The 21,809-nt window shown below is 39.0% G+C and overlaps 1 protein-coding gene across 2 annotated transcripts in view; it reads right to left on the bottom strand.

Annotated features, from left to right (window-relative positions):
• The window catches only part of STAM (signal transducing adaptor molecule), a 69,980-nt gene that overhangs the window by 35,742 nt on the left and 12,429 nt on the right, over positions 1-21,809 (bottom strand). For both annotated transcript variants that reach the window (XM_059058339.2, XM_067030497.1), the window contains exon 2: positions 16,194-16,278. In XM_059058339.2, coding sequence (XP_058914322.1) covers positions 16,194-16,278 — 85 coding nt within the window. The remainder of the gene's footprint in view (positions 1-16,193; positions 16,279-21,809) is intronic.

The raw sequence follows: 21,809 nt of genomic DNA, 5'->3' as shown, positions 1-21,809 counted from the left end.
CGGCAGGCTGTGGGAGCTAGAATTTGCAGGACAGAGTAGAGGAGCTATATGAAGAAAGAGTGCTAGATACCTGCATGGGGTCCACTGAGGTCTGCTGCCCACCAGGCTGGACAAAAAGTGACTGAGAGCTCTACATTGAAGGGTTCCCAAAGCTCACACAGCTGTCAGAGCTCATACCAAAGTGGACAGTCCTTGCAGCACAGCGTTTAGGCCTTGGTGATGGGGCTACACCATCTCAAAAGACTATCCTAAATCCATCCAATAACAACTTAAAAAACAAGCCACAGAAGAATAAAATTGATCCAGACGTAACCTCTAACAGAATCAAGTCCAATATTCTTTAACAGGAGTATGACAAAACCTGGCATTCAACAATATAAAATTCATAATAGTAAGCATTCAATCAAAAATTACCAGATGTGACACAAAGCAGGAAGAAGTGACACTTAACTAGGAGAAAACTCAGTCAAATGAACATGTGGAAATTACATGAGCTATTTTAAGTGTGCTCAAGGATGTACAAGGGATGGTCAACACAGCAAAGGAAAGAAGTGGTATACAAAAAAGAACCCGATAAAACTTCCAGAGAAGAAAAATATATAAAATGAACTAATTAATTAACTAATTGGATGAAATTAACCTGATAGAAATGGAAGGGCGTATCTAATAAGGGATTAATATCCAGAATACATAAAGGGGTCCCACCTCTCAACAACAAAAAAATGATAATCCAATTCAAAAATGGGCAAAAGACTCAAACAGACATTTTTCCAAAGAAGATACATAAACGGCCAGAAAGCACATGAAAAGCCGGTCAGAATCATCAGGGACCGGCACAGGAAACCACAGTGAGACACGACTTCACGTTCAAGAGGAAGAGGCAGCCAGGGATGCGGGGAAGCGGGAACCCTTACGCATAGCGGTGCCCACGGCGAGGCGAGGCGAAGCGAAACGAAACGACAGCCACTGTGGACAAGTCTGACAGCTTCTCACCAAGTCAGACATAAAACTGCCCCGTGACCCAGGAACTCCACCACTATGTGCTGAATACGCACATAAAAGAACTGAAAGCAGGGACTGAAGCAGACATGTGTACATCCATGCTCAGAGCAGCATTATTCACAACAGCCAAATCTCCACCAACAGCGAACGGATAAACAAAATACAATGGAGTACTATTCAGCCTAAAAGAACGAAATTCTGACACATGCTACATGGGTGGACCCTGGAGACATACTTAGTGAAATAAGCCAGACACAAAAGGAGAAATATTATATGGTTCCACTTATACGTAGTACTCAAAACAGACAAATTCCTGGAGATACAAAGTAGAATAGAAGTCACCAGTGGCTAAGAGAAGGGGGAAGTGGACAGTTACTATTTAACTGCATACATACAGAGCTTCCATTTGGGATGGAAGTTTAGGAAATGAACAGTTGGACACACACATACAAAAGAAAAAACAGTATCAAGTGATCTGAACAACACTGAGCCCTGGGAAAACTGGCCAGTAAGAATAATTGTCCTAAAATATTTCTTTAAGAATTGAAAATGCAATTACTAATGATAAACAGAAAAGAGTCATTCTTAATAAAAAGATATTGGAATAAAAAATAAAATTTCTGTTTCTAAGGCTGTTTCACTGCCTGTTGGGAAGCTTTCCACCTAAAGAGCATGGAAAAAAGGGGGAATTGTATTTATGGGATACCTATTATATGTCAAGGATTCAACTCACGATTCTGCAGCTCTTATTCTACTGATTTTGTATTAAAAGTATCTAAAAGCAGCATCATTAGACTGAAGAAATAATATAACATTATTTAGATTTTGCCTTTTTTACAGTTGGATTTATTTTAGGAGCCAGAATCTGTGACCTCATGCTAATTTTTGCAGTTGTGAAAAGCATGTTGACAAACACAAAATTATCATTTCAAAGCACTGGCAGAGGCCAAATTATCTAAATACCAAAATTAAAATCATTTAACAATAATGATCCAAAGATGATTCAGCTCAGTGAATAAAACATTTTAGAAAATAATCCTCAATACTTGCTTTACCACCAGATTTTAAATGAAATTTCTGACGTATTGTTCATGAACCACATTCTTCTCTTCTTTTTTTTTTTTTTTAAAGAAAGAAATCTAAACTGTGGTGACTTCTGGAAAAGAGGATGGAGAAAGGGGCTTTGAAATGGAACCTTTTACTTTTTATTTCACTCATTTCTATACTGTTGAAATGTTTAACCACAGCCAATTTTAAAAACCAAGGCAAGGACATGTCTGGAACCAAACCAAAGTTGGCTATTGCATCCATAAAAAGGATAACGCCCAAAAAAGCCAACTAGAATGTTTATAAGTCCTGATGAACACTTTATGTATGCCAACAAAGCAATATCTTTTTAGGTATAATAAGCTAAAAAAAAAAATCCCTTCAGAACTGCGTATAAAATTGGCGCTATTAAACAACAGAAGTGACCCACAAAAATCTAATATTTAACGACCTCATTCTGTTCTGTTTTTTTTCAATTCAGCTTTTCAGTATTTCCACAAAACGATAAGTAAAATACAGAAGTGAAAGTATATTTATATACATTTCATTATAAATCTTACAATTCAACAAAAAATTATAGCTAAAATATTCTTTTTAAAAAGGTTTAAGAGTTATAATTGAATTTAAAGTAGGTGTCCTACGGCTATTATCCTCTCATTGACAAATGAAAATGGACTACAAATACAGTGTCTGTATAATTTATCATCTATACAAGTGCCCCTTTGAGAGTGAAAGGGGGTGCTAACCAGGCGGAATACAAGAACAGCAGGCACAGAGTGAAACTATCCAAGGGAAATTGGATGCATGGTCACCCCAGCCAAAACTATGTTCATTCAAACATTATCTTTTTATGCATAGATCTCAGACATGCAGTTCATACAAGAGTGAGAAAAAAAGGCAGTACTTCCATCTAGTTGTGGCTTCTACTGTCTTTTCCTCAAATCCTAGACCAGACAAGAAAACAGGCTTTTCATGAATGGACATAGCTGCCTAGGCATATGTCAGCTCTGATGAACTAAAGCATCAAAGTCAGTTTCATTATTCACATTACTCCAGGCCACCTCAATATACTGTACTGTGGGCTTCCACGAAAAGAAAGCTTTAGGAGGGGGCTCTTCTCCACTAGGCCCTCTCACTCCAGCTCCCCTCTCTCCACACCACTCTCCATCTTTCAGGTTCTATGTCTTCAACATGGCCGATGCTCAAGGAGTCATTGAGCTAAATGGGAAAGACACGAGTTTTCACTGTTGTACAATAATTAGTATTTAGAATAACTGAATAATCATCATTATAAAGCTCTATTTGTTACCAACTTCTGCATCTTCCGCTGAGTTTGCTTTCTATGTGGAAAATGTACATGCACTCGCAAAATCTATTTCTGAAAAATTACGTGATGAGGGGAAAATGCACAATAAGTAGTGCTGGGAGGAGCACAGGATGTGAGGAAAGGGCCTGTTGATACGTGCTAATGAAGTAATTTGTAAAATTACCTGCTAAGATAAAATCTGCATGTGCATTTAGAGGAGTCTACCAACACTTTCCACCACCAACCTTTTGTAAAGGATAGTCAAATACTGATCTCTCTCAAAACTCTTCCCAAAACTCCATTTTGGTATTTTAAAACATTCTGTAAGACTCATCCTCTCTCTGCCTTATCTTGAGATGGGAAAACAAAAAGATAGGAGAGGTCAACGATACAGACAAGAACAAGGAAAGAACTCTCTCTCACCCTTCCCAGTTTTCCAACCCCAAAATAACTCTCTTAACTTACCATGTGATAAATGACCAGACCACAAATCACACCACTGTAAAATGTAATGGAATTGTACTGTTTCCTGAGTTTCCAAAGTAAGGATAATAAGGCAAAAATGGCAGTTAATCCATTTTCTTTGATTAGGGAGTTACTACTGTTGTAAAACATATTCTGCCATCTCTCAAATATGCTCAATACAGGCAATTTCTCCTCAATGACTGAAGCAAAACTGTTATGTGGAGCACCAGGTGAAGAAGATGGCTTGTATATTCAGGGCCATGCTGTTTAAAACACGTATACTCTGAGGAAGAGTCATACTCAGTGCAGGGAGATATACACACTCTGTAAGAGAAACGGGAACTGGAATTTAAGACAGCACGTAGAGCTCACTAAATGGACAGAAGAACAAGTTTTGAAGAAAAATAAAATTAAGGGGGTGGCAAAAGAATATAGTTAAATTCAGTAAGTTAAACATGCATAGGATGTAGCTCAGATCTAGAGTTAAGAGGACCAAAGAAAACTAAAACTAATTTTGCATTCCTACAGTTCTCTTTTCAAAGAAAAATGAAATTTCAAATCTCTTTGAATAGCCCTGAGTAAATTTCCAAAACTGTCACCACATTATTTATAAATGTCTATCTACCTGTCGGTATGTTGTTGTACAGTTATGACAGATAAATAGCTCAGCATTCATCTCTAGTCACCAGTTAGTGACATTACCTGAAAAGGTCTTTCCATTAATATATAAGGAGGGGCTTCCCTGGTGGAGCAGTGGTTGAGAGTCCGCCTGCCGATGCAGGGGACGTGGGTTTGTGCCCCGGTCCAGGAGGATCTCACATGCCGTGGAGCAGCTGGGCCCGTGAGCCGTGGCTGCTGAGCCTGCGCTCCACAACGGGAGAGGCCACAACAGTGAGAGGCCCACATACCGCAAAAAAAAAAAAAAAAAAAAAAAAAAAAAAATATATATATATATATATATATGGAGAAAGCCAAAAATATTCAATGATTTTGTTGGATAAAGGAGTCAAAATTTGTGAGATCTTATGCTTTGTATGTTTTTAAAAGTCTCTTATTTAAAAATATGTCTCATCTCTACATCTTAATTGAAAAGTACTTTTATATTATAAAGATACTGTGATGAGATTTTATACGCTTGAGGAAATTATTACCATTGAAAAGGCAGTGAATTTAAATACTAATTATTGCACCTATTACTAAACCAATGATTTTAGATCAATCAACTTTTCAAAATGAGGATACCACCTCTTTATTCTCCCCCTCACAGGGCCTGACAGAAGAACAATAGGACATTTTCTTTAAAGTATTGTAAATATAAAAGAAAAGCAATATTTTTTAAAAAGTAACAGAAATAACAGTGTATAGCGCAGTTCATGAATGTGCTTGCACAGTTAACCTCTCATCACCTTTGAGGCAGGACTGAAAAGGTACAATATGTTTCTAAACAGGGGCAGAAAAATTCTTGCAGTGTAAGACTAGCTGGCGTATCACATCTCTGGTCCCTGCCTAATCAATGTCAGTAGTAACCTCCTGTCATTGTGACAACCAAAACCATCGCTAACAGAGCAACACCACTGGGCTGAGAACTACTGCTGGACAAAAGCAGCACTGTGGGGCTTCCCTGGTGGCGCAGTGGTTGGGAGTCCGCCTGCTGGTGCAGGGGACGCGGGTTCGTGCCCCGGTCCGGGGGGGGTCCCACGTGCCGCGGAGCAGCTGGGCCCGTGGGCCGTGGCCGCTGGGCCTGCGCGTCCGGAGCCTGTGCTCCGCAACGGGAGAGGCCCGCGTACCGCAAAAAAAAAAAAAAAAAAAAAAAGCAGCACTGTGATTCGGTAGAAAAAGATCTGAGGCTTGACAGACCTCATCTATAAAAGGGGACTTGAACGCTTCCTGTTCAGTATGTTACTACATTACTGCCAGAATCATGCCAGGGACTTAGAGACACTCATTGTTAGTTCTAGAAAGCACAAACATGTTCTTCTATCAAGTTACTTTTACAACATTAGCTTTCAAAGTTATTTTAGAGTGATTTAAAGTTTACATTTTCTTTTTACATGCTATAAAAAGTGCTTTACTACAACTTACAATTCAAGGACACATGTATAACTGTATTGTGGAGGTGGGAGGGGATATGTGTCTGCGTAACTTTTATAGGTCTTAGTACCCAGCAGGCACACACTAAAAGATATGGAACCTCAAATCTCTGCTGAACAAAGTAAAAAAAATTTTAATTAACAGAGAATATAAACCTTCCTTGAACAATAAAGGGAGTCTAATATAGAGCGTGGCTTTCAAAAGCATAAAGGCATTACATTAACTATAAAAGAAGTTTAATATTATAAAATGCAGGGCTTCCCTGGTGGCGCAGTGGTTGAGAGTCCGCCTACCAATGCAGGAGACAAGGGTTCGTGCCCCGGTCTGGGAAGATCCCACGTGCCGCGGAGCGGCTGGGCCCGTGAGCCATGGCCGCTGAGCCTGCGCGTCCGGAGCCTGTGCTCCGCAATGGGAGAGGCCACAACAGTGAGAGGCCCGCGACCGCAAAAAACAAAAACAAAAACAAAAATATTATAAAATGCGAAAGAAATCAGAACTGAAATAAATAATAACTGTATAATCAATGGCATATTCAAAGTGCATATTTGATTCGTAATATACATTAAATAAAACACAGTCTACAGAGCACAAGGGGGAAAAGGGCAAAACACTGAATACAAATATCAAATTCTGATTCTGAGCTTGTTAAATAGGTATTTCTTATGAGATAGCTGATGGAACATGAATATGGTCTACAAATTATGCTATTTAAAGAACAAGTTCACGTGCCCAAAGGACTTCATCAGAAAAGGAGGTAAACTTCTACATACTAAATATTGAGGGTTAATGGAAGTATAGATAACAGTCACTGAATACTTAAATTTAGTATGATATTTTGAGTTTCCCAGATCATATAACACTGAAGTATATTTCAGTCAAACAGAACAATATGTAATATAACATATGGGAGACAGAGGAATCACTAAAAACTTAATAAAATTGGTATGTCTTGACTCATGATTTAAAAAAATTTTTTTTATTTTTTGGCTGCATCGGGTCTCAGCTGTAGCACGAAGGATCTTTCGTCGTGGCACATGGGCTCTTTGCTGCAGTGCGCAGGCTTCTGAAAAGACTATACATACTATATGATCCTAATTGTATGACATTTTGGAAAAGGCGAAATTACAGAAATAGTTTAAAAAAAAAAGGAAATTAATGGTTGTCAGGAGTTCAGAGAGAGAAAGGAGAGGGATGAATGGGGGAGCACAGGACATTTTAAGGTAAAACTAATCTGTGTGATACTGTAATAATGGATACGTCATTATGGGCTTGTCAAAACCCTTAAAACTAATATAGAGTGAGTCTTAATGTAAACTATAGACTTTAGTTAGTAATAACGTATCAATATTGGTTCATTACTTGTAACATATACCACACTAATGCAAGATGTTAATAATAGGGAAGGGGGCTTCCCTGGTGGCGCAATGGTTGAGAGTCCGCCTGCCGATGCAGGGGATGCGGGTTCGTGCCCCGGTCTGGGAAGATCCCACATGCTGCGGAGCAGCTGGGCCCGTGAGCCATGGCCGCTGCGCCTGCGCGTCCGGAGCCTGTGCTCCGCAACGGGAGAGGCCACAACAGTGAGAGGCCCGCATACCACAAAAAAAAAAAATTAAAAAAGTCTATTAATTATAAAACAAAAAATGAAACCATAAAGAAAACATGAGATAATTCTACTAAAACCCTGGAGAAGGAAAGTCTCGTACAACTCAAAATTCTAAACACCATAAGACTGATAAATTCAGCTATATAAAAATCAAAAATTTCTAAATGGAAAAACAACAAAACAAAGTCAAAAGAATAATGGAAGGAATTCCCTGGCAGTCCAGTGGTTAGGACTTGGCGCTTTCACTGCCAGGGCCTGGATTCGATCCCTGGTCGGGAACTAAGATCCCATAAGCTGTGCGGCACAGCCAAAAAAACCGAAAAACAAAAAATAATGGAAAAATATACGCAATTCATAAAACAGACAAGATATGTCCCTAACATATCAAGGATTCCTAGAAATGAGGAAAGGATAGATACAGATAGTTCACAGAAAAGGAAGCACAAACAGCTCTTAAATACAGAAAAAGATGTTCATCCCAGAAAACGGTAAGAATGTACCTTTGCCTCTGGAAGACCACCCACCTCAAGCCTCTTCACCTTTATGGAAAGGGGTCAAAGGGAGCCCCGACCACTCCTTCCCAGGACTCCAAGGTTCCTTCTGCAGAAGTCAAGACCAAGTCTTGGGCACCCAACTTTCTCTACGATCCAACAATCGAGAACTTGAGAACATATGCCTGTTACTCTTGTTTAGACAAGTCCCTACAAGAAGCTCCGGACTATCCTCTCCATCATTAAACAGCTCTGCCTATCCATTACTCCTCAGCTTCTGAAATCTTTCCATTGGACCCTCTCGAAGTCACAGCCCATGACCAACAGAAGGCCCTACCCCTGGCCCTTTTGCTCCACAGCAGACTGGCTTTCCAGGGAAGATAACGCTTCTCCTGCAGCCAGCTCAAGCGGTAGCTTTCCGTCTTCCCACGGCTCTTGTACCTCCTAAATGAAGGGTCCTCTTTGCTCCCTTTGCTACTTCAAAACCATTCTCCCTCCCTCTTTCCTAAAACAGCCCAGTTCAGATCTTCTCATTTAAAAAAACCTCACTGCCCCCTCATCTTTCCATGATTTTAACTCCTGGCTCACTGCCACTCTCTCTAATGTTACTTCTGTCTTAACGGAAGCGATGCTTCCAACACCATTGGCTTTTTGACTCCACCTTATTATGACTAACCGTCAAGGTCACATCCTAGACCATGTCATCACCAAAAACTGAAGACCCTCTACAAACTCAACTTCAAGTACTCCAGCCACCGTCTTCCATTGTTCTCAGACACTCACTGTGTGCCCGACTCTGTGCCCGCTCAGGGCGGCTACCTCTGCTCCAGCCAGTCCGCATCTCTCAAGTTCTCAGAGAGCGCCAAGTGCCCTCTGCCCTGCAGCGTTCACGTGAAGGCTGTTCCCTCTGCCTGGGACCTCGGCCTGCAGCTCTTTGCTTCTTCTCAACTTTAAAATCATAGCATGCATGTTACCCCTCACGCCTGTGCTCCCCTGAACAACCTAAGTAGGCCTCCCTTTTATTCTCCACTAAAGGCCTCCAAGGTTCCTGCTCACTATCTTCTTAGACCATTACCTGTTTATTTCTAACTTCCACTGGCAAACTGTTAGCATAGCTGATGACAAAGGCTGTACCTGCTTTATTCACCACTCTAGACCCAAAGCATGATACCCAGTCAGTACTCACTGTTTGTCAAATAAAAGAAAAAATAACTGATACAAAAAGAATGAAATGAACTGAAGTAATTCTGTGGCATTAAGAAAGTGAAAGAGACTGGGAAATCAAGATCACGCTTTACAAAAAAGCCTTTAATTTTATTCCTGCTATAACTCTTCCCCTAGTTTAAATTATATTTTAAAAAATCCTAAGTATGAATCAGATTCTCATTTGTTAACTAGAAAAAACTAGAGTACCTAGAGCTGTTGTGATGATTAAATAAAATGTTTATAAAGCACTTAAACAAGACCCAGCAGGAAATAAGCAGTCAATAAATGTTGGCTATTATCCTTAAAAGAACACTTAAAAGACTTTAAAACCTAAGGCCAGTAAATTGAGGGTATGATTATTACAAAACATATGTTGGAAGAAATCTGTTTCTAGAACTGATGCTGCCCTTCCAACTGGAAGAAGTCTAGGTCAGAGATTACTTTTCCCTTAAAAAATCAGGACATATTCTATCAACCTCCAGCTAAAGGTCAGAAGTACTCAAAGCCTGGGTCCAGGACAAGACAACATAAAGCCAATGAAAAATATTTTTAACAACTCTTTCCCAAAGGCTTATATTTATATTTTTCACAAAATATCAGTAATGACTATCATTTTCTCCTTCTAATTCTGTACAAATAAATCAAAGACTTACTATCCAAATAGATCCCTTATCCAAGTAAAGAAAAAAGTTTATCACGTTGTCCACTCTCAGTCAACTATATTTTTGTCTAAAGCTAAACAAAGACAGTTAAGGCATAAAATAATAGCACAAATTAATCTGGATGTCAATTAAAGAGTTTTAATTTTAACTTTTTATTGTTGATAATCAACACCTACCCTCACATCTATTTTTTACATATGAAATTATAATCAAATCAATCAAAACTAATAGACAAAAGCTATTTATTATGGGAAGCTATGTATTATGTTAAAGAAAACTGCTACTATTATTCTGAAAGTTCTCTTGATTCTGAACAGAGACTTTTCAGTCCATCATATGACATCACTGGCTAAGCATTTTTCAGTACTTAGACATTGGAACTGCACACTAAAAATCACATGAATATCTCTGGAAATCAGAAAAAAATTTTCAGAATTTTTTTTATAGTGTTAAGTCCAGCATATTCAAACATTTAGGGCTGACAGGATATATTAGGGAATTAAGTAATTACAAATGCATAATAGTATATAATATGCTTATTGTCTATTACAGCAGGGAAAAGATACTCATATTTGTGTAAAGAAACAATGGAAAGGTACAAAAGAAACAGAAGTGGTTACCTATAGAGGATGGGGGAGGGAAATGGGGACAGAAGTTAGACTTGTCAATGTTCATCTTTTTAAACTGTTTTAATTGAGCCATGTATCTATTTTTGAAACAAAAAAGTACATATTTCATAAGCATAAGTATTTCTTTAAATCAACAAACATAAATACACACATATGTGTGGCTCAAAGAACAGTAAGTTTTTTTTAAAGAGGAAGAATTAAAGAGGGTTTTTCGAAATACTGCTGGAACCATGTTTCTGGGTCACAGTTCTCTGACCAAATGAAATTTCACAATAATTGGCTCTTCATTTCCCCTTAAAAATTGAATATTTTCCAAACAACCATAACTCCAAAACAGATGACTAAAAAAAAGGAAAGGAAGGGAGGGAGGGAGGGAGGGAGGAAGGAAGGAAGGAAGGAATATTTTTAAAGGGCCAAAAGGATTTTTAAATATTATTTTCTTAGGGAAGAAAGACTTTAATATAAGTTACTTTATGCACTAAATAATTCTACAATATATTGCTGGTTACAAATCATTTTGTTTAAAAAAGAATATTACTGAAAATAGAAATGCTTTTCTTAAAGTTCCCTCAACAATCCCTAAATCCGTCCTCTTAAATAGATCTGTACGTTTTATAAAATTACAGATTAATACCATATGGCAATGTTTTTAAACAAAAAAAAAAACCTAGACTGTTGCCTAGTATACAAATAACCTGATGAACTGCATTCCAGTCCATACATGCCTCTACTTCAACCTGTCCTATCCGCATTTGCCTCAGGAAAACTCATGTCCCCTTTTCCCTCTCACACCAATGACATGTCTCAATCTTTCTTAAAGCACACCAGGTATCCAGAATACTTCACTGAGAACCTACAACACCAGTTCAATATTCTCATGCTACCATCAGCAACCCATACTAAACATATGTATCTAGATTCCTAGACAACATAAACCAGATTTCCATAAGTTTTCCATATAACTAATTATGAAATGATTTTACAAATTAAAAACAAACTAAGTGGTTACCAGGATCTGGGGAAGGGGGAAGTGGTAAGTTGTTTAACAGGCAGAGCTCACTTGGGGATGATGAAAAGATCTGGAGATGGACAGTGGTGATGATCCCACAACAATGTGAATGCCACAAACTTGGGTCAAAGAAAATGTTTTCGTGTATAATAATGCACTTGCCTTTATAATAATGCAGTCATAAAATATTTTTATTACTTTTTTATGGAGAAAGGGAACCAGGGAGACAAAAGTGCTGATGGCCCATGAAAGTCAAAATGTGTCCCTCATGCTTATTTCCTACTATGAAATCATCAAGGTACAGTAAGAAAGTGAAAATAATGAAAATACAACTGGATATGTATGTAAAATATTATTTTTAAAGAGAAATCACAGGGCTTCCCTGGTGGAGCAGTGGTTGAGAGTCCGCCTGCCGATGCAGGGGACACGGGTTCGTGCCCCGGTCCGGGAAGATCCCACATGCTGCGGAGCGGCTGGGCCCGTGAGCCACGGCCACTGAGCCTGCGCGTCCGGAGCCTGTGCTCCGCAATGGGAGGGGCCACAGCAGTGAGAGCCCCGCGTACCAAAAAAATAAATTAAATAAATAAATAAATAAAAATAAAGAGAAATCACACACATAAGCAAATTTTGTGGGTTTGATTTTTTTAAACCCTAGTAATATTAGAATGGCATCTCAATTGTTACACAATCCTCTGCAAACAATTCTTTATTAACAAGAGCTATAAAGAGATTTCCATAAACGAACAAATAAATGCTTGGAAATTAACTTAATGAGAATTTAAAGGAACTAGAGAGCAAGTATTAAGGAAGAAAAAACAAGTGAAAGAGAAAAAAGGAAAAGAAGGGAAGACGAAAGGAAAAAATATTGATTAAAAACAAACAACAAAAAGCAAATAGAAAACAATTACTTAAAGCTATAAATTAGTACATTTTAAGTACACAAGGACAACATGGATGGAACCTTGAAGGCATTCTGCTAAGTGAACTCAGTCAGACAAAGACAAACACTGTATGATCTCACTTATATATGGAATCTAATAAAATCAAACTCATAGAAACAGAGAACAGACTGGTGGTTGTCAGACGGGCGGAGGGGTGGGCAAAATGAATAAAATCGGTCAAAAGGTACAAACTTCCAGTTATAAGTAAGTTCTGAGGCTGTAATGTACAGCATGGAGAGTACAGTTACAATACTTTGTTGCACGTTTGAAAGCTGCTGAGAGAGTAGATCTAAACAGTTCTCATCACAGGAAAAGACAGAAAAAAAATAACAAATTATCATTTCTAGTATAATGCTAACATGAAGAAAAACAAATTGATCTCTTTAAATCTCCATGACATATCATATAGGATTTTTAGGTGGGTTACAACTTTATTTTTTAACTAAAAAAATATGGAATATTTCTAGTAATGAAAGGGAGTTTGTCCTTTCATTTCAAGCAATTAACCAAATTATTGTAAAAAGTATCTACAAAATGAAGACTACCAAACTAAAGATAAAAAGAAAACTAATAGAGTGAAAAGAGAGAGGAGGGACTTTGCAACTGGAATGCTAGATAAAAGTTTTATCTCCAAAATACACAGGGATGGAGCTAGGTCGATACCTAGTCCTCAACAGACAAACTGTCAGAAAATATCATTTTAATCAAAAAGAGGTAGGTTTGACATAAATACACTACCATGTGTAAGACTGATAGCTAGTGGGAACCTGCAGCATAGCACAGGAAGCTCAGGTCAGTCGGTGCTTTGTGATGACCTAGATGGGGGTCAGGAGGGAGGTCCAAGAGGGAGGGGATATATGTATACATATGGCTGATTCACCTCCTTGTACAGCAGAAACTAACACAACATTGTAAAGCCATTAAAAAAAAAAAAAGAGGCAGAGGTGTACCCACTTAAGGATGCACCAGATACTATTATAAACACTTTAAATATATTAACTAATCTAACACTCACAACAAGCCCCCTAGAAAACGATACTATTTTTATTCTCATGTAGCAAACTAGAAAAGGAAGTTACTATTTACCCAACAGTGACACAGCTAAGCAGTCAGAGCCAGGATCTGAACCCAGGCAGTCTCACTCCAGAGGCCATGCTCTCAGCCACTAAGCTATTTGCTTTCCTCCGCACAACAAAAATTCACAGACCTTTCATCCTACAAATCTAAGTCTACTAGATGTAGATAAATTACTATTATATAAGGCAAAACACAAATAAGAATGGTTTTGTAGAGTGCTTTGAGGATTCAGGTTTTTGGTAATGATTTTCAGTACTAGGGATAAGGAAAGCCTTTGTGGAAGAAATAATATCCATAGTGGGTCTGGAAGGATATGAGACACAGAGATAGGAGATGGGAGAAGAGAATATTCGACACTGAAGGAACAGAATGACCAAAAGCATTACAATAAAGCGGAAAAGCACTGGCAACTCAAATATTTGAGTCGAGAAGAACAGTAACTACAAAAGAAGTAAATGAAAAACAAATGATTCAGAGGCCTAAGGAGGTTACTAGACTTAACTCAGTATGGAAGACAGGGGAGTAACATGGTCAGAGTTGTCATATGGCCACTGGCTATAAGAACTGGACAGAAAAGAGATGGAAACAGAAGGAAACGCCAGAAGGTTAATTCACTAGGCTAGGCGTGGTTAAGGATGGCTCAAGTAAAGCGGGGCCAATAGACGTAGAGAAGAAGGAACCAACACGTAACACACAATAACTACTCAAACATCAACTAAAGGAACTAACCAGGCCGGAAAGGATGCAAAGACAACAAAGGGGATGGGGGAAGCCACAATCTTGGGAACCTGCCAGAGGGAGCACATTACAGACTAACAAGGGCTTGAGTGGTGGTGGAAAGGACTTAAAGACAAACTGCCCCACCTGGTTTGACCAAGTTCAAGAATTTAACTAAGGAGACTCTATGACATCAATATCGTGAGAGATACTATGGAGGCATGCTGACAGAATTTAGTAAAAAACTAAATGCAGAGGAGAGTCTGAGGTTTTAGGTGTGAATGAAAGAATAACCTTGTCATTAACAGAGACAGGGGACAAAGGAGGGAATGTAGGTTTAAAGCAAAAGGAGACATGAGTTCAGGATTCTAGATGTGAGACCGCGGCTTATGTGATGCTCAGAAATTATGCTGCATCCCCAATATTAGTGCTTGAGTTAGGGATTCAGAGCTAAAACTACAGATGTCATGTAAAGAAATCTGAAAGCTGGGAGATTTCAAAAGAAAAAGTATCTGGTAAAAAAATGGATCAAAGAAAGTTTAAGGAACTATCTCTATTTAGAAAGGAAGGAAGAAGAGCCAGAGAAGGCAGCAACAGAGGTAAGATTACCACTAAGATTACCACCAGAAGAATCAAGCAGAATCCAGCAGTGCTCCCAAATATTCTTCACATGAAAGTACATAAATAAGACAATATTTGTGTGGCACAAAGGGGTAAATGTGGCTACTAATAACTGGACATTATTAACCCAGGAATGAAGGAAACCATTACTCTGTACACCAGTAAATCCCCTTGCAGCACTGCTGAGAAAGCCCTGTATTACCAAAAAGTCTGTATGCCAGAAAGTTTACAATTCTATTTCCCTAAAACTGTCTCTCTTTCAACAGTCACTGATTAGTTGGGTTGAATGGGCACATGTGACAAAGAAGAAAAGAACACAGAAATAACCAAAAAACTTGGTAACTGAGAAATCACTGATGACTTTAAAAATCAGTGGGAATGGAAACAACCTAAATATCCATCAACAGATGAATGGATAAAGAAGATTTGGGGAAAAAAAAAAAAAAAAAAAGAAGATTTGGGGAATATATATATATACATACACACACACACACACAGATATATATATATATATATATAGATATATATATATATAAAATATGCCATTGGATATATATATATCCATTGTGTGTGTGTGTGTGTGTACACACACACACACACACAATGGAACACCACTCAGCCATAAAAAAGAATGAAATAACGCCATTTGTGGCAACATGCATGGACCTAGAGATTATCATACCAAGTGAAGTAAGTCAGAAAGAGAAAGACAAATATCATATGATATCACTTATATGTGGAATCTAAAATACAACACTAATTAACATATCTACGAAACAGAAACAGACTCACACACATAGAGAACAGACCTGAGGTTGCCAAGGGTGGGTGGGGGGAAGGAAGGACTAGGAGTTAGGGATTAGCAGATGTAAACTATTACATAGAGAACTGACAAGCAACAAGTTCCTGCTGTATGGCACAGGGAACTATATTCAATATCCTGTAATAAACCACAATGGTAAAGAATATGAAAAACAATATATGTATCACTGAATCGCTTTGCTGTACAGCAGGAATTAACACAACATTGTAAATCAACTATACTTCAATAAAATGTTTTTTAAAAATCAGCGGGAAAATAAGATTTCAGAAGGCAATTATGGACAACGGAGAATAATTAAAGTATCAACACTGTTACCAGTCATGTTCCCCCTCCTGGTTACAGGGAGTAAGCTAAACGGGATGATCTCTCTCGAGCAAAAACATTCTCCTTTAAACTCAATTGTGATTGTAAAACATGCTTTACCTTCTAACTCTTGTTTCACTCATGGTAATTAATAAACAGGAAGAATAAATAAAAATCCTGTGAAACTTTGCAACACTTACCCAGTGCGAGACTGACCGACTTTATCACAAATATCCAAAATGAGGCCCCAATCCTCAGCAGTATTCATCTCACTGGTTGCTTTCTCTGTATATTATAAAAAGAAAACACAGACACATTACTTTAAAAAATCTTTAAGAGGTAAATGATCGCATTCAAATTACCAAACTGTAGTATAATCAAATATTAACAAATCACAATAATTGTCAACACCTGGTTAATGAAATATTTAAGTCCATCTTTAAAAGGAGGTAGGGCACCTTTATTACCTATCATAATTATTTTCCCCATTTATACTTCATTTGTTTGTTACTTAGTATCAAAAAATATAGGCCACTGATTATTTGTTATAAATATACACCCCGCGCGCTTCCTTGGTGGCGCGGTGGTTGCGAGTCCACCTGCCGATGCGGGGGACACGGGTTCGTGCCCTGGTCCGGGAAGATCCCACGTGCCGCGGAGCGGCTGGGCCCGTGAGCCATGGCCGCTGAGCCTGAGCCTCCGGAGCCTGTGCTCCGCAACGGGAGAGGCCACAGCTGTGAGAGACCCGCGTACCGCAAAAAAAAAAAAGAAAAAAGAAAAAAATACACCCCACGTGGCACAGGGAGATCAGCTAGGTGGTTTCTGACCACCTACAGGGGTGGGATAGGGAGGGTGTGAGGGAGGGAGACGCAAGAGGGAAGAGATATGGGAACAGATGTATATGTATAACTGATTCACTTTGTTATAAAGCAGAAACTAACACACCATTGTTAAGCAATTATACTCCAATAAAGATGTTAAAAAAAAAGATAATATGGAATGGGGTGAAACAGGTGAAGGTATAGATAAAACATGACAGCCATCAGTTGGTAAATATTAAAGCTGGATGAGTTCACGGGTATACAAGGAACACTCACAGTATTTTGTATACTTTTGTATATGTTTAAAATTTGTGATAATTGGTTAAAAACAAGACAACACTGTAGAAAATAGTTTGGCAGTTTCTCAAAGGTTAAACGTACAGCTACCATATGATCCAACAACTCTGCTATTACCTAAACTGCACATCTAAAAGAACTGAAAGCAGGGATTTGAACAAATATTTGTACACCAAAGATCATAGCAGCACGATTCACAATAGCTACAAGGTGGAAACAACTCAAGTGTCAATCAACCGATGAATAACAAACTACGGTATATATACACACAGTGGGATTTATTAAGCCAAAAAAGGAATGGCATTTTGTTCCATGCTATAACATGGATGAACCTTGAAAACACTAGGTTTGGTGAAATAAGCCAGACACAGAAGGACAGATATTGTAGATTCCACTTACACGAGGTACCTAGAATAAGCAAATTCATAAAGACAGAAAATAGAATAGAGGTTTACTAAGGGATGGTGGGAGGGAAAATGGGGTTGTTACTGTTTGATGGTTACAAAGTTTTTGTTGAGGATGATGAAAAAGTTTTGGTTATAGACAGTGGTGATGGTTACACAACACTGTGACTGTATTTAATGCCACTGAACTGCATATTTATAAATGGTTAAAGTAAATATGATTTACATATATTTTGCCACAATAAAAAAAAGAGGAATTAAAAAAAATACACCCGCAGGCACACACACACCCGCACGCGCACAAATCCATCCCTTTCTGCGCACAGAAAGACTAAAATAAGGAATACTTTCATTCAAATAATTCTTAGCTTTACTCACCAGCGAAGGAGCATGACTAGGCACAGATCTCTATCAAAATGTTCCAGGTAGTTAAATTAATTAACTATCTAGTTTTGCTGATTCTGTTGTTTCAGGGCAGGGTGGCGCTGAGCAAAAGAAAACCAAGCTTTAACTGAATATTTTACCTTAAATAAAAACTTGACAAGTTGAAAACAACAGAGGTATGGCAGATTGAACCAAATCACCTAATTTAGACCCCTTTCTTAATTACAATAAAGGGACTTTTTTCTTCTTTAACACAAACACACAAGGATAAGGAACACATGAGAAGCAATAACAGCAACAATATCTCAAAAGCTATAGGACAACATTAATACATGGTAAACTACTTAGAAGACCCAAGAAAGGTGAATCCTGTATTGGCAGTAAGAAAAAAAAAAACCTTAAGAACCAGCTCAGTGCTTTGAGACAACCTAGAGGGAATAGGCAAGGAGGCTCAAGAAGGAGGGGATATGGGGATAGATGTGTGCATATGGCTGATGTACTCTAACAGTCTGGTAAAGCAATTATACTCCAGTAAAGATCTATTAAATAAATAAATATTTTTTTAAAAAAAGAACCTGTCTGTTGAATCCTCAGAAAATTCAAGTACTCATAGCAGAAAGAATGTCTGCAATTGAGAATGAAGAAGAAAAAGAGGACCTCCAAGTTAGCAAAATCGGTTAATGCTGTTTGAAATGTAGGTAGTCCCTACTTTGCTTCCTTACAGGCTCTAGCAATCACCTCTCCCCCTCAGAGCAAATGAGTGATGGTTTACTTTCTGCAGGTAAAGCAAATTTCTTTTCTAGACAAGGAGATACCAGGTATAGTTGAGACTTAGGCACCAAAAGTAAGCAATTACTTCCGTTTTCCAGTCCAGTATGTAAGGAGCTTGGAAGTATTCACTTCATCCTAACATGTAAAACAGTAAACAAAGTGAAAAGTCAACAACTCTTCTTAGATGCCTCAGAAGTGAGGTCACAGGGCAAACTGCTGCCCCCCAAATGAGAAAAATAGATAGGTGGATACACAGAATCACAATTTAACAGAGCAGAAGCCCGTGAGCAGAAACATCTCCAGGAACCAGTACCAGGGCACAGAAATCTAAACTGAAACTGACAAACTGCTGGAGGAGAAGTCTGCACAAGTCTGAGAGTTAAAACTCCAGAGAAGGGATTCCCTGGTGGCGCAGTGGTTGAGAGTCCACCTGCCGATGCAGGGGACGGGGGTTCGTGCCCTAGTCCGGGATGATCCCACATGCCGCGGTGCGGCTGGGACCGAGAGCCATGGCCGCAGACTCTGTGCGTCTGGAGCCTGTGCCCCGCATACCACACACACACAAAAAAAAACCCTCAATTGAAGCCTAGGCTTAGGGGAGTCCCCACACTTTTGTGAGCTTTTTTAAAAAAAAAAAAATTTTATTTGTTTTATTCACTTATTTTTGGCTGCACTGGGTCTTTGTTGCTGTGCACAGGCTTTCTCTAGTTGCAGTGAGTGGGGGCTACTCTTTGTTGCTGTGTGTGGGCTTCTCATTGCGGTGGCCTCTCGTTGCAGAGCATGGGTTCTAGGTGTGCAGGCTTCAGTAGTTGTGGCACACAGGCTCAGTAGTTGTGGCTTGCAGGCTCTAGAGCACAGGCTCAGTAGTTGTGGCGCACGGGCTTAATTGCTCCACAGCATGTGGGATCTTCCCGGTCCAGGGCTCAAACCCATGTCCCCTACACTGGCAGGTGGATTCTTAACCACTTCACTACCAGGAAAGCCCTTTTGTGAGTTTTACTTCCATGGGTTCTCCCAAGTTCTCAAGGTGAATATCACAGAAAATTTCTCCTATTTTTCTAGCAGGGGGAGAGAAACTGAACATTTTGACATACACCAGAGTATTCTCTTCTTAACAAGGCCTACTCTCAAGAGAAATAATTTTACCAGCCCCTAACTAACTAGAGTTTCCTCAGCGATTAACCCACCTGGGGGAAGGGAAATCCCAACGCTAGCCTGCTCTAGCCTTCCACGTGGGAGAAGGGGAATATCCAACTCCAGCCCCCTGTAGCCATCCCGTCCCAACTTAAGGGAGAGCAGCCCATGAAAATTCACTCCCCGGGGCAGAGGCTCACTGAGCCCTAATCACAGTTCCTGATCCTCACACCACTAAAGGCTGGCGTCCCTTCATCTAGTACATTGTCTCCAGCTTCCAGCAAGCCACACTCTATAATGCAAAGACCACCATGGGAAGAGACCAGACTAGCATCAGAACCAGACTCAGACATGACAAGGATGTTGGAATTATCAGACCAGAAATTTTAAAGACTATGATTAATATGCTAATAAGAGCTCTAATGGAAAAAGGAGGTAACATGCAAGAACAGATGACAATGTAAGCAGAGATATGGAAATTCTAAAAAAGGATCAAAAAGAAATACTGGAGATCAAAAATAGTATAACAGAAACAAATGTCTTTGATGGGCTCATCAGCAGTCTGGACACGGATGAGGCAAGAATCTCTGAGCCTGAGGATATGTCAATAGAAATTTCCAAAACTGAAAAGCAAAGAGAAAAAATGACTGGCAGGGGGGATAAAACTGGAACAGATTATCCAAGAATGTGGGAAACTATAAAAGCTGTAACAAAGGCATAATTGGAATACCAGAGAAGAAGGAGAAAAAGAAATGGAAGAAATATTTGGAGCAATATTGGTCCAGGAAGCTCCAGGAACACCAAGCACAATAACTGTCAAACAAACCAACCTCTACACCTAGGAATATCACATTCAAACTGCAGAAAATCAAAGATAAAGAAAAAATTAAAAAGAAGCCAGAAGAAAAAAACACCTTTCCTATTCAGAAGTAAACATAATGATTACACCTGACATCTCAGAAACCATGCAAACAAGGAGAGAATGGAATCAAACAGTGTTGAGAGAAAATAACCACCAATCTAGGATTATATACCCTGTGATATTATTCACAAGGAAAGGAGAAATAAAGACTTTCTCATACTAAGAAACATTGAGGGAACCTGTTGATAGCAGACTGGCTTTGCAAGAAATGTTTTAAAAAGTTGTCCAAGGAGAGGATATAGGAGACATGTATACACGTGTGTGTATGCATTTTTGTGTGTGTGCAGGTGTGTGTATAAGTGAAATGAATCACAGCAAGGACACCAGGAACAAAAGAAAGAAATTAGGAATAGTTTGCTACTAGAAGGTGAGTTGTACTACCAGTGAAGTGGTACAATGTTATTTGAAAGTGGATGTGGACTAGTTGTAAATGTATATTGTAAACTCTGAAAGTAGAAAAAAAAAGTATAACTGATATGCTAAAAAAAGAGAGAAAATGGAATCATATAAAATGCTCAGTTAAAACCACAAAAGGCAGGGGGGAAAGTATAAGAAACAGGAACAAAGAACAGGGCTACAACTAGAAAATTGTAACAGATATGGCAGATATTAATTCAACAATATCAACAATCACTTTAAATGTTAACGGCCTAAATACAGAGACTGTCAGAGTGATCAAAAGATGAAATCCAATTATATGTCACCTACAAGAACCCACTTTAAATATAAAGATACATATAGATTAAAAATAAAGGGACGGGCTTCCCTGGTGGCACAGTGGTTGAGAGTCTGCCTGCCGATGCAGGGGACACGGGTTCGTGCTCCGGTCCGGGAGGATCCCACATGTTGTGGAGCGGCTGGGCCCATGAGCCGTGGCTGCTGAGCCTGCGCGTCCAGAGCCCGTGCTCCACAACGGGAGAGGCCACAACAGTGAGAGGCCCGCGTTATCGCACAAAAAAAAAAAAGTAATGGAACTGCAAAGAGAAACAGATGAAGCCACTATTATAATTGGAGACCTCAACACCTCTCTGTCAGTAATGGACAGTTCCAGTAGACAGAAAATCAGTTTAAGGACATAGTTGA

This window comes from Kogia breviceps, chromosome 3 (genome assembly GCF_026419965.1).
Source record: "Kogia breviceps isolate mKogBre1 chromosome 3, mKogBre1 haplotype 1, whole genome shotgun sequence".
NCBI classification, from domain to species: Eukaryota; Metazoa; Chordata; class Mammalia; order Artiodactyla; family Physeteridae; genus Kogia; species Kogia breviceps.
Note: the sequence above shows the minus strand (reverse complement) of the source record. Positions and strands in the feature narration are given on the sequence as shown.